Here is a 13,998-nt window from a genome sequence, read left to right as displayed (position 1 = left end):
GTGCTAAATATCGTAAGCCCTTTTCTTCTGAGTTTCCTCATTTTGAGGTGAGTAGCAACATTCTATATCCAAGTTAGTTGATGCAAGTGATACACCAACGAATATACTCTTGACTCTGAGTGAACAAACGTATCTCACAGAATACGCAACGGTTGTTGTCAATGTTATTCAGTTTATTGATGTTGACATCCGTCACGAGTTGATTCACTTGGACAGAATGAATGCTGGACGAATGAATAATTTATGACACGGCTAAAACTTTCAGCAGTGTATAGAAAAAATGGCATGTATAAAGAACAATTGTCTATTAACTGGTTTCAAAATTTGCCGTGTGGGAGTCCAATGCACAAAACTACTAATTAAGTAATGCTTCTCTTTTAAGAGGTCTAAGGACTTTGCTGTGCGTAGTTCCTCGACAACAACAACAACAACAACAACATTATTTACCCTTTTATAGCTATTTACATTAAGAGCACAGGTTTCCTACGGTCAAACATATGTCGGTAAGAGTCCTTAAATGGATTTCGCTCATACTCTTACCATGGGTAGGCCTTAATATAAAATAAATCACAGTATACTTTGTTTGGCTAAATATCGATTTGTTTTCGAGAAAATCGATAATTCTAAAATCCAGCAAAATTGACGCTTTCGGAGCTCAAAATTTATGCCGAGTTTGTTAGCTTCGCGTCGAAAAATAAAGCACTCTGGAAGAAAAGTATCTATTTAATATCGAAGAATAACATCAAATTAGTACGTCGAAAGCAATTTCTGCTCTTAAAGTCCTTTTATTTACAAAATATAATTAAGTTTATTCGACACACTTTTGATTTAATTCAAAATAGGTCAAACTTATCGCTTTATTTAAGTATGAGCGAAGCGAAATAAATGGCCGAAAATTTGGTGTTAGACAGATAAATGATTGTTCTTTTCGATACTAAAAGGATTTCCTGGAGAAATGATTTAGTGCGATGCTTTCAGATCTCAAAGTTGCTTAAAATTCGTTAATTTAACCGACCGTGACATTGTTGATCTTATCAACATTATGTAAACATTCCACGCAAAGGTTAATTTTCCCCATATGTGAACTTCAACTGAGTAAAATAAAAACATAGACTTGCTTACCGTGGTGTTCGCTGATATGTTGTAAATCCTGTTTTCCTCATTTACGACAAAACCTAAGCCCTCGGCGAAGCTGTTATCCAATTTTCTTGACGCGCCATTTGTAACTGATTTCCACGTATTGAAGTGACAGTTCTTTTCCATGCATTCTTGAAAACAGTCCTGAGTCTTAACTGATCAGTGTAAACAGGAATACGAAGTACTTTGCTTTAAATCAACTTAAAGCTTAGCAGCAGTGGTAGATAAATCGATACGGCCGGCGAATCTTCGTTTCGAAAACCGCCATTTGAGATTTGTCGGCCCTTTGTCCTGCGGTATGCAGATAATTAATTCACACTTGAGTAACTTCCGGCACATGAAATCGACAACCACCGTGACCAGAAAGCACCCTGCTTTTTGGTGATTGGTTGAGGCACTATTTTTATCATTTTAACATAAACTCTCAATGAAGAACTTTTGGGCTGAACTTGTTATAAAGTTTCACTTCAGTTAGCCACCGTTCGAGAGAGTTGTTAAATGGTTGCATGAAATCCGGGTGGAAAGTTCTTCTGTTGCGTTGCTTCGCTTTGTTTCATATTTTTTATCCAGTTCTTACCTATAAGACGGAGATCTCTTTTAGACGAACTGAGTTGGAGCCGGTCCCGAAGGTACCCGTTTCAGGGAGAGTTGGCTGTACACAAAGCCTTAGATGGCGTCGTTGGATCCGTCTCCCGTGAATGTCAGTTAAAAATATATATTCCGCTGTGTAGTCTAGCCTGTAAACAAGCTCTCCTTCTTTCTCCTGTGGAGGATTGGGCGAAATAAAAGCGGGAAGGAAAGGTGGGGAAGGGGTGGGGAAAAAAAGGGACCATATATCATGTATATACAGTTGTAATACCAGTCACGGTAAACAATTTATAATAAAACGCTGAACATTTATGACTGTATAAAAAATTATTGGTGTAAAAATTAAGGAAAGGGTGCTTTTCACTTCATTAGATTAAGCTAGGTGAAGAAAAGTACACGTAATCAGAAGTTTGTTATGGACTTCTGACGTGATGCCATATTTTGTATTTATTTCTGCAAAGTACAACAAAGCATTTATACCAAAGTAGCATTATTAAAAAAATGAGCATAATTACAGTTGAGCATTATATCGGACAAAAAACAAGCATTGTTAGAAGCATAACATTCCCTTTTTACCAGCGTAATTGGAAGGGCCTCTGGTATTCAGTTAGAAAGAACTTGCATTCAAAAGATACCGCGTTCTAGAAACAAGTCACCCCGTTTTGGCTGCTGATATTTTGGAACTTTTGTGTGTTCAAAATACCATATCTCGTTCTAGATATCGTCTGATATTGAAAATCCCGTTCTAGATCGGGAACCCAAAACCACGACCTCATTGGACGGCACAGAGCCGTTTTTGGGGAATACCCCAGCTTCGACAACTCCTTCCTAATAAAGTTCGCCTATTGAATTGAGAATTAAGGTGATTATAAAGTTATTACTTTATATCTCTTGTTGTTTGGAAACTTGAGTCGTATTATAATTATAACCGTCTTATTTATGAAGGAATAGACTGCGGATAATATTTGAAACTTAAACCGTTTTCCCCTAATAGCTTCCAAATCAACTCAAAAACACACCGGAAACAGGTTTAAAAACAAAATATTTATATAATGACTATGATATTTTTAAAACATTTGGGTTCCCTGACGGCGAGGCGCTTGTCCCTCCAGCTCCCTCCCCGCAAGCTCTGGCGGGGGGCACCTTCCCTTGTTTACGCCGGACCCCAACAGAATATATACATGGTCATATTTTTTAACATTCACGGAAGACGGATCCAACGATAACATCTTAGATTTTGCTTTCACCTGTTTTGCCTTGACCTAATCAAGAACTTGGACAAAGGTAAGAACAAAAAAAAACTATAAAGCGAAGCAACGCAACAGAAGAACCTTAGACCCGGGAGTTAAAAGCGCTGTCATGCAACTATTTAGCAACTTTCACAAACGGTAGCTACCTAAAGTGAAACTTAATTACATGTTCAGCCCAAAAGTTTTTCATTTAGAGCTTATATTAATATAGCAATAATATGGTGCCTCAACCAATACTATACCAAAACGCAGGGTGCTATCTGGGATCTGGTCACGGCGGTTGTCGATTTCATGTGCCGGAAGTTACGCAAGTGTGAAATACTTTGTGGCGATTTCAATGCCCGTACTGGTCATTTGGATGATTTTGCAGAAGATTTTTCATGGGACTCAGGTTGTAATTTGGGGGTATCTGTAAACGACCATATTAAGCACAGAAGCAATAAGGATCATAAGGTCAATAAATTCGGCTCACATCTAATAGAGCTTTGCCATGGTTTCAAACTACGAATTCTTAACGGTAGAGCTAAAGGTGATAGGCTCGGTGATTTTACATGTTTTACTCCAAATGGAGTAAGTTCAATTGACTATGCTATAGTTAGTGAGGAATTACTCACTGAAATAATAGGTTTTGTTGTCTCCCCTTTAACGGACTGGTCATGCCATTGTCTTATATCTTTTGTACTAAAGTTGGGAGTGCATATGAAACCGGAAAAGACCAGCATTTCTCCGTTAAATCCATTACCAATGTCTTTTAAATGGAATGAAATAGCCAAAACTAAATTTCTGGGTGAAATGTTATCACAGAAGGTTAGTGACCGTATTGAAAAATTATCAACTACATGGCTGAAGGATGACGCCTGTGACGTCGATTCCGCAGTTAAAGACTTTTCAGATGTTATTTTTACTGTAGCTCATTCTACCTTAACGGCTAAACTGGGTTGTGTTGGGTGAAAAAACTCGAAGCTTCCAAAGAAGAAGAAAAGAAAATGGTTTGATAAGTCTTGTTTTGAGTTAAAAAAGGAGGTGCTGCGCCTTGGAAATTTGACGTCTAAATTTCCTTCTGACCCTTTCTTACGTGGAAGGTTTTTCGTTGTAAAGAAAACGTTCAAAAAGATGGTAAAATCGAAGAAGAGATTGTTTAAGGAAGCCTTACTTCAGAAAATTGCCAACTTTGAATCAAATAACCCCAAGGAGTATTGGGAAATGGTAAATGATTTGCGGCAACAATCAGCCCAACAAACAACAGACGCGGTGAACGCAGATGAATGGTTAGATTATTTTAAAAAACTATCTTCGCCAACTATTACTTCGAAAAGTGAGTTTGAGAAGTTGGTTGACTTTAACGTATCCAGGATTGCTGATTTCGGGAAGGTAAATGACCCAATTCTCGATGACGAAATCTCTCTTGAGGAGATTCACAAAGCGTCTGTCAAATTGAAAACAGGCAAAGCCGCTGGAAACGATAGTATTTCAAATGAGATGATCAAGTCTAGCATTTTCATTCTCGGGCCCGCCTTAAAAATTCTTTTCAACAAAGTTTTAAACTCAGGCATTTTTCCTCAGCTGTGGTCAGTAGGATATATCTCACCCGTATTTAAAGCAGGTGATACAGGAGACCCTAATAATTACCGCGGCATCACCGTGTGCAGTTGTCTGGGAAAGTTTTTCACATTAATTATTAATGAACGTCTTACAAAATATCTAGATGAGAATAATATGATATATTTCAATCAAATCGGTTTTCGAAGAAACTATAGGACGTCAGATCACATTTTTGTTTTAAAGACTCTCATTGACCTATATACAAAAAACGGTAAAAAAGTATACGCTTGCTTTATCGACTTTCAAAAGGCGTATGACACAATATGGAGAAATGGGCTGTTCTATAAACTGATGAAATATGGAATTTCTCAAAAAATAATTTTTTTACTAAAAAACATGTACGATAGAGTTGTTTCTGCGGTCAAAGTTAAGCATGGACTTAGTTCCTTTTTTCAACCTCTTATAGGAGTTAAGCAGGGTTGCAACCTGAGCCCAACATTGTTTAACTTGTTTATAAACGACATTGTTGATCTGTTTGATTCTAGTTGTGAACCTCTGCATATGATAGATTGCCAAATTAGTTGCTTACTGTACGCAGATGATTTAGTTCTTCTTTCTCAATCGGAAAGCGGTTTACAGAAGTGCCTTGATAGATTAAATAGTTACGTTAAGAAATGGCAAATGAAAATCAATATCAAGAAGACTAAGGTCATTATTTTTAACAAAAGTGGCAAAGTACTCAGAGGTGAATTCAAGCTTGGTAAACAACCATTACAAATAACTGATAGCTACGTCTATCTAGGGATTGTTTTCACAATCTCTGGCTCTTTCTCACTGGCACAGAAGAAGCTGTATAATAAAGCTACAAGGTCTTTATATAGTTTCCTATCAGAGATTAACATTTACAATGGTGCCTCTGTCACAACAATTCTTAAGCTTTTCGATTCTCTTATACAGCCAATCCTTTTGTACAACTGTGAAATTTGGGGTTGTTTTTTAAAATTGTTTGGGGGTAATTACGATAAATTTGTTTCCAAAGTTTTTGATGAACGAATAATCCCCGAAACTATGCATAATAAAGTATGCAAAATGGCTCTAGGGGTTCACTCCAAAGCAAGTAACCTCGCAGTAAAAGGAGATCTTGGACGCTTTCCCCTTCACCTCCTTATTTATAGTACAATTTTTAAATACTTTTTGAGACTTCTTACATTCTCAGAAAACAAAATGTTTTAAAAGGCCTGGCTAAACTAGGAAACATTGTTGCGGAGACATTGTTACAGAGGCAAATATTTCACAGTTTAGCTACGCGGGAAACATACAGGTGTATGTTGCGAAAAACATTTTTTTTTGCTTTCCGGACACAAACTTTGATTCCGAAACACATGCTGCCCAGTATAGCTATCATGGAAGCATTGTTAACAAGTTTATGCGCATGCGTGACACTTAGTTCCACGAACATTGTTTCCTCGTTTAGCCAACAGGGCAGCTAAGCATTTTGCTTGATTCCCGCAAATTTAGCCACCTAGTAAACATGACAAGGAACAATGATTTTGAAACAATGTTTCTCAGTTAAGCCTGCAGGCCATTACAAATTGTACACCAGGCCTGGCTCCTCGTATGTGTGAGTGTATGTAGGTGTCATGCGCAGCGTTAATTGAAATGAACACATCTACATTTTTATTTTTATTTTTATTTTTTTTTGTCACACAAACAAAAAATAGAATTATGAAAAAAATAAATAATACAAATCAATACACAAGATAAATGAATATACAAAACTACAATATAATATAAGATTATTAAAGATAGAAAACAAATTGGCGACGAGGGAACCTAATAAAAAACCACGGGGCTTGTAAGCTTAGGTTTCCTCACAAGATAAACCAGATGACTAATTCAGGTAAATAATGACAAGACTTAATCGAAGACAGAGTTAATAGTTATCAATAATATTACTTTAAGTTTTCTTTTAAAAGATGCTAGTGATGAAGAGCCCGAAATTTCAGGTGAAAGAGAATTAAAAACTTTAGGACCTTGAAAGAATACGGAGAATTTTCGGATATTTGTTCTACATAATGGCAGACGAAAGGAGTTTGTATGCCTTGTGTGGGTTACATGGGGTATTCTAAAGTGCATCGCTGCCTGCATCAGAAGTAAAACGTTGAAATGACGTTGCTGACGTATGCAAATCGAGTACTTTGGTTTAACCACGATGGAGTGCCAAAAGAACGCCGTTTTTTACTTTGCATCTCGAGATTATTTAGGTTCACTCGTTTGTCTCTCGTGTGAGGCGTGGTGCCCTAATTCGACCTAATGGTTTGTGCGTTGGGTTTTGGATTAGGCCCTTATGCACAATGTTTATTTGGAAAAACGAGCATCATTTTTTGCAATTTTTGCACTTCTTGCGCATGAGACTGCTAGCAAATTCGGCATGCTTTTGTATTTTAAAGAAAACATTATCAGAGGCATGACTTGATTTGTGACTAAGATTGATTATTTTCAACTTCTGTCCATGGTTCGGTCTATTTTAATTCGCCCGGGGGAGAAGGTAACCGCAATACTACCTCGTTCGTCTTCTAAAGGACTTACCCCCCAGAAAGTAATAATTGCGCCGTATTATTTCTCGCTTTCACGGGCAACAAAATGGCCTGAGGCAACTTGCAAATACGATAAGTTCATCCGCTCGGTAGGGCAGAACCCGCTCAAATTGCTTTAAATCGGAGCCTGAAGTACACCAAAGGCAAATTCAAGACCAGGGGCATCTACTTGAAAAGCGTACTTTAAAAGTGTACGTTAGAAAAAGTAGAATATTTTTTAATATAATTTGGAGGTTATCAATATCAATAATGTAGTGTTTTTTTTTTTTAAAAAATTGTAATACTTAAAGCTGATGCATAGACTCCTTTTTATACTTGTTGTGATTTCATTTCTTTTGTCGACTCTTTTTGTTTGTTTATCTAGTTGTCTTGTTTATTCTTTTTTTTTAATCATGAAATAAATAAGTTAAATAGCATTGTAAAATTTCCAATAGTGTATGTAAGTGTAAGTAATGTACGTGTTTTAAAGTGTATCAATAGAGTGTGTTTATCTTAAAAAAAAATCGGACACTGCTACTAGCATAATATGCTAGTTTTACTAGCACAATCGATAAGGGCCCACTCTGGATCGAGCGTTCGGGGCTCGAGCCCAGTTTGGGTCACTCTGGATACACTCAAGATACTTAACTTTACAGTGCTACTTTCCAGCCTGGAGTATAAATAGTTACCGCAAAATGTTGGGCAAACCTGAAAGTATCATGCGATGGATAAGCATCCCATTCAAGGAAGTAGCAATACTCCTAGCCGCTTCATGTAACAGAAACCGAAGTCAATGTTAAGTATCGGGGCTTATGAGCCATTTGGCTTAAAACGCTTTACTTTTTCAGTTTTGTTTAGGATGTCATTGAAAACAGGGTGTAATTTAGAAAAACATACTTCACTCTTCGATTGCTCAATTATTTCCCGCCTGAGAGATTGTTGCTATTCTAACCGAAAGATTCCATACTATAAATGACGTAGCTCCGCAGAGATCGTGTACACTCTTCTTTTTCTTTTCTTTTTTTTAAAGAACGTCGAACCTGAACAAAGGCCAAAATTTGAAAACACCTTTAGAATGGCCAAAAGCTGAAATTTGATTAAGAAGGAATTTTATTTTTCTCTATTTGTTACTAAATGAATTACTTCCACCTAGATGGGATGCTAGTCCATCGCAGGGTTACCCCCTCAACATTAAATTTGCCAGTACCCATTTATACACCTGGGTGGAAAGGCACTGTAAGAGTAAAGTGTCTTGCCCAAGAACACAACACAATTACCCGACCAAGGCTCGAACTCGGACCGCTCGACCCGGAGCTCGAGTCCAGCGCACTAACCATTAGGCCACCGCGCCTACCATATCGTAGAGCTATTGTACTGCTTGTTAAAACATTTTCTCTCTCTTTGTTGTTACCGTTTCGTCTTGGCTTGAGAATATTTTTTCATTATTTGTTAGAAGAGTACACTAGTAAAAGAGGTTTCAGAAATAACCGAGTTAATTTGTTTCGTTATTTTAACAACAATTATTTCAATTATACTTTTTAGATGTTGAGGGATGATGGAGAGAAAGTAACAGGTAAAAGCTTCTTCACGTCACACTTTTTTATGTCATTAAAATGTCTTAATAAATATTCTGTGCGATACTTCTTTTTCGTGAAATAGAGAAAAGTCGACAGATGGTTAGTCAGGCTCTTTGTACGGCATTTACATCCCAGGGCAGTGATCCAGGAAAGCTGTGCTTTGGTCAGGAGGTAATTATAGAGATTTTTCTATGATGTTATACTGATGTCTTTTCAAACATATTAAGATACATTTGTAATTTGTGACTTTTACGCATGACGACAAAAAACTATTGCAGATGGGTATGTAACATACGGTGGGCAATTGCGAAATGAAAGCCAGCCTGACCGTAAACAACTCAAGCAATGACCTCAATTCGAAGCTATGACCTTTTCCAATACCGATGTAGTGCTCTGGTCAATTTTACATGTTTGTGAGTTCATGATATACTCGTAGAAGATGAAGGTAGTGATACAGTAAAAACCCGCGTATAAGAACAAGTGGATTAAGAACACTCAGGCCTGATTTTAGGAAATAAAGTACCATTTATATAAGAACACATTCAGCCTGAAAAATGAAAGTTGTTCTTATATGGAAAAATATCAAAGATCAACACTACTTTTCATTGCACACATAATAGTTCCACCCCAATTACAGTACAGTATTGCCTTGATTTATCAATTTTATTAAAATTAAAATACAATTGTGTGCATATATATATTGATTTCATCTATTGGTAGCCTAGTATGTTCCTTATTTTAAGAAACTTTTTTTAAGAACACTTAAGAACACTTACAGGCTGATTTTGCAGATTATAACCCTTTATAGAAGAACCAAATCAGCCTGAACCGCCAAAATAGGTGTTCTTATACGCGGGTTTTTACTGTATATGAAATATATGAAATGTCATATATTTGAACGGCAGTTGGTATATTTAATTTATGAAAGACTTCACACCTATTTAGTTGTGAAAGAAAGCGTGTGAAAAATTTCAGGCTAACGCGGTAGTCTTTTATGCATTACAGTAAAACTTTATGTACATGACGTTATGAAGCACAAACAAGTTCTACAATAGTGAAATCACTAAACATCAGACGTTTCTAAGCATACTGGAATAACATAAAATACAAATTGCACAGGTTGGATTGGAACGAGAATGTCATGATATGATTCATATTGTTCATGTATTACACTCGTTCAAAAAATAGACAAAATAAAGTTAAAAGCCCTTACCCCAATTTGAACCTTGACTAAGTTCGCATGTCTTTGTTCTAATTTTGGCCTCTTTCGGCCTCAAAATTCTTTAAAAAATGCTCTAGTGGAAAAGAAAACTGTATATTATTTTCGCAATAGCGAGTTTCTCAGTTTATTTTCTGATCATTCCAAGATGTGGAAAAGCAACCCGGACATACGAATAGAAGGCCCCCTTTTAACCTGTAAAAGTGACAACCCCAGTGCCAGATATCTTAAACAGTTTTCTGCCGAGTTTCCTCATTTTGAGGTGAGTAGCAGCATTTTATAACCAAGATAGTTGACGCAAGTAATGCATTATGTAAGGTTAGAGTTTGGAGAAGGCATGAGCACTGATTAAGGTATTTCTTGGGACGATTGTAAAACCAAGAATCCTGGGTACCAAAGGATTTTTCTCGCGCCCTGCGGATTACTCTTCGGCGGCTGGAGGCCGTTGCCAGGAGCGACGAAGCTGCGATTGCGCTCGTCACAATAGAGACATGACCGACGCCGAGACCGCGCAAGAAAAACCTTTGGCACCCAGGGTAAAATCCAAGAGAAATTGAAAACAATGCATGCTCATGCAAACATTTTGGGGGGCAATAAAGGTGCATTATGAGAGGGGTAAATATGGCGAGCTCTCTTCACAGAACAGAAAAAAGGAGTTTTCCAGGTACATTACTCTAAATGGTATTTTGTTTCTTTCTCATAATCACGCATGCCAGGCCTTAAAACGGTTAAAATTGATTTTCTCTTTTCTATTAACCATCAATTTTTTTCGACAGAAAATGTTGCATGTAAACTGTTCACGTATTCCACTCGTACAAAAAATAGACAAAGTTAAAAGCCCTTACCCAAATTTGAACATTGAGTATGTTTACCTGTGTTCGTTATAATTTTGGCCTTTCTCGGCCTCGAAATTCTTTTAAACATGTTCCAGTGGAAAAGAAAACTGTATATTAATTTTGCAATAGCTAGTTTCACAGTTTATTTTCTGATCATTTCAAGATGTGGAAATTCTACCCGGACGTACAAAGAGAAGGCGCCCTTTTAACCTGTAAACTGGGTGACCAATCTCAAAGACGTGGTACTGCATATCGTCAACAGTTTACTTCCGAGTTTCCACATTTTGAGGTGAGTAGCAACACTCTATAACCAAGTTAGTTGACGCAAGTGATGCATTATGTAAGGTCAGAATTTGGAGTAAGAGCACAACACACGTACGAAAATACTCTTACTATTTGTGACTTCACGAAATGCTCAACAATTGGTTGTCAATGTTACTAATGTTGACGTCCATTATAAGTTGAATCATTGGACAGCCACTTAATAAGCTCAATTCAAATGGATAAGACCGATTCACGTGTTATTTCGATATATCAATTTTTAAAGTTAAATGGTTTCCACTGAAGTCGAATTCATTGCATAACTATAATAAAAACACCTTGATTAGCTTAAAAGGTAGTTATATTCGCGCTCACCTGCTCGCTTGGCAAGAGGATTTCTGTGACAAATTTTCGAGTGACTTTGGTAAACCTCAAAAGTAATTACATAATTACATAAACTCTGTTAACTGAAGCATTTTTTTGCTGCAGTATTGATATTCTTTGCATTTGTTCACATATGAGACGACATAACAAAGTGTTAGAACGTAGCTCCCTAAATTGGCTAGAAGCTTAGTTGCTATTAAGGGAATGAAATAATAGAAGCACTTACGAAAGTTTGGAGAAGTGAGATAAACAATTTGTATTGCAATCAATGTGCAGTTTTCCTTTAATACGTTTGGTTTGTCCTATTGTTGGACAAACCTGGCAAAGATTTTTTTTCCATAATATCGGTACTTTCTCGTGGAAACCTGTACGGAATATTGTTCAGGCCACTGTCTTTGGAAGCTAAGATGAGTTTTTAAAGATTCTTTGGCCTTTACATGTAGGTCGTCATTTTAGAAACTGGGGGAGCAGTGGGATTAGGAGTGGTTGACGAGGATTACGACACGAGCAATATGCCAGGATGGTATAAAGAATCTGTGGGATATCATACTGATGATGGGAAAATCTATCACAATTGTGGACATGGAGAAGAAACTAAAGGTATTAAGAAGTAGTGAAAACAGAAACTAAATCAAAACCGTGTTTACTAGTATTAACCCTTAATAAGTCCGGATTATTTCGGGATTTGGAGGAAAGGCCATTCAACTACTTATGACGTCACCAATTTACACGTCAGCAGAAGTTTGTGACGTGCAACGTATAGAGTTTGGATAGATCTTTCCACAGGAGTGTCCGTCTTGACTTTTGACTGCATTCTGACAGAGCTATTCGAAAAAAACGTGATCAGTTTTTGGTGTAAAATTGGTGCTAAAACAGGCCAATATACCCCGTACTTGATCATGGTCTCCTTTCCAGGGTTTCCATTGATTAAGATCAAAACTTTTCAGGCCAGTAGAAGGGGTTCACAGAGTAAAAGATAGAGTGAATAAGAAAGTAGAGAAACACGAAAAGGAAAAGAGCAAGGAAAAAAATCGGAACGGTTCAGCAAAAAAAAGTCCAAATTTTGGCTTATGCGCATGCGCCAAGTAAAAAGTTGCACATTTTTACATGGAAATTGCATCAAAAACCTACTGCAGTGCCAGAAAGTGCATTTCTAGCAAAGTTTAGAGAAATTTAGGACCGTAGAGCCAAGAAAATCGATTAACGGTTAAAAAAACCATGTTTTTTGGAGAGAAATTTCAGCATATTAAGTGTTAAAGCGTTGCTTCATTTGTTCCTTAGTTTTCAAGTTCGTTGTCTGAAATACAACTCAATCTTCGTCAGTCATGTTCATTCGTGTTCTTGGTTTTGGTTTATCACTACCTCTTCGGTCTTATTCTACCTATTTCTATAAACTGTTATAAAATGTTCGAGAAATTGCGCGTGATATGATTGGTCAATTGTACTTCATTATAGCTCCATAAAGCATGCGGCTTACGTCACGCGCGTGCTTTATCGAGTTATGATGCACGCGCCTTACGTCACGAGCTTGAGCGCGCGTAATTTCTTTAAAATTTTATAAAAGGAATAAAAAACTTTCTCCTCGTGCATTGTTTAGTTATATAAACACTTGGGAATTGTTAAGAACACTCCAGAAGTGCGAGAAGCACTTGGCTGCGCCTCGTGCTCTCTGTGCACTTCTCTCGTGTTCTTAAAAATTCCCGCGTGCTTATATAACTCAACAATGCACTCGGGTGCGTTTTTTATTTCTTTATTACTTGTGACGTTTTCGGTTTTTCATGACTTCTTTAGGGTATCCGTGTAATTACCTTATTCTCACTAAATTTTGCGAGTACTTAATTTTGTGATTTAGTACTCGCGAAATATAGGACACGCAAAGATTAAAATCTCGAACTTTTATACCGTATGTAATATCAATAAACTAATGAAATTTAATGTACCTTATTGCAGTTATTCCAACATGTCTCAGTTTCATGTTAAGGAGATTTTGTTTAAATTTGTCCATCAGATATCTTCCACTGCATCACTCTCACTGTCCGAACTGTGCTCTGCAGCTAGGTTTTTCAATATCTCGCTTGTGCAGTCGTAGATGTTCCTATCTAAATGTAATATTTAGACTGTGGAATACCTTATGCCTTGTTTTGTTTAGCTTGTTTTGTTTGCTGTTTTTTATGATGCTGATCATATTAATTATGTTGTTACGGTTCTAAGTTCAAAACTACATATTGAAGAGTAGAAAAAAATCACCAAATTTGATTCCCTCTAATTCTACGCATTCTAGCTACCTTCTTCTTCCTCTCGTCTTTCGGCTCTCGATTTTTCGCGAAATTCAATAATCGCGAAATTTAGTGAGAATAAGGTAATATTTGAGACCCAATGAAGTATATCTAGCTTACGGGACTTGCATTTTAATCCTGGTGTATGTATTATAATTATGCCAGATAAATTGTACCAGAATATCATTTTTAAAATATAATAACTCTCTCCCCTGCAGTAATAACCTGTTGCACATGCATGTTTTACAGGACCTGTCATGGCCTGTCGAGGTGACCGGATTCGATGTTCAGTTATCTTTGGGAATGAAAAAGTGAACGAGGGAAAACAACAAGTTCCAGTTGTGTTTTCTCT

At 37.0% G+C, this 13,998-nt stretch overlaps 1 protein-coding gene across 1 annotated transcript in view; it reads left to right on the top strand.

The window, feature by feature from the left end:
- Positions 1-13,998, top strand: part of LOC144636696 (uncharacterized) — a 366,639-nt gene that overhangs the window by 39,053 nt on the left and 313,588 nt on the right. The window contains exon 18 of the mRNA XM_078495881.1: positions 10,038-10,151. Within this exon, the coding sequence (XP_078352007.1) occupies positions 10,038-10,151 (114 nt within the window). The remainder of the gene's footprint in view (positions 1-10,037; positions 10,152-13,998) is intronic.

Source organism: Oculina patagonica, chromosome 13 (genome assembly GCF_052425735.1).
Source record: "Oculina patagonica isolate OP01 chromosome 13, crgOcupat, whole genome shotgun sequence".
Taxonomy (NCBI): Eukaryota; Metazoa; Cnidaria; class Anthozoa; order Scleractinia; family Oculinidae; genus Oculina; species Oculina patagonica.
This window is presented reverse-complemented; position numbering and strand designations above follow the sequence as displayed.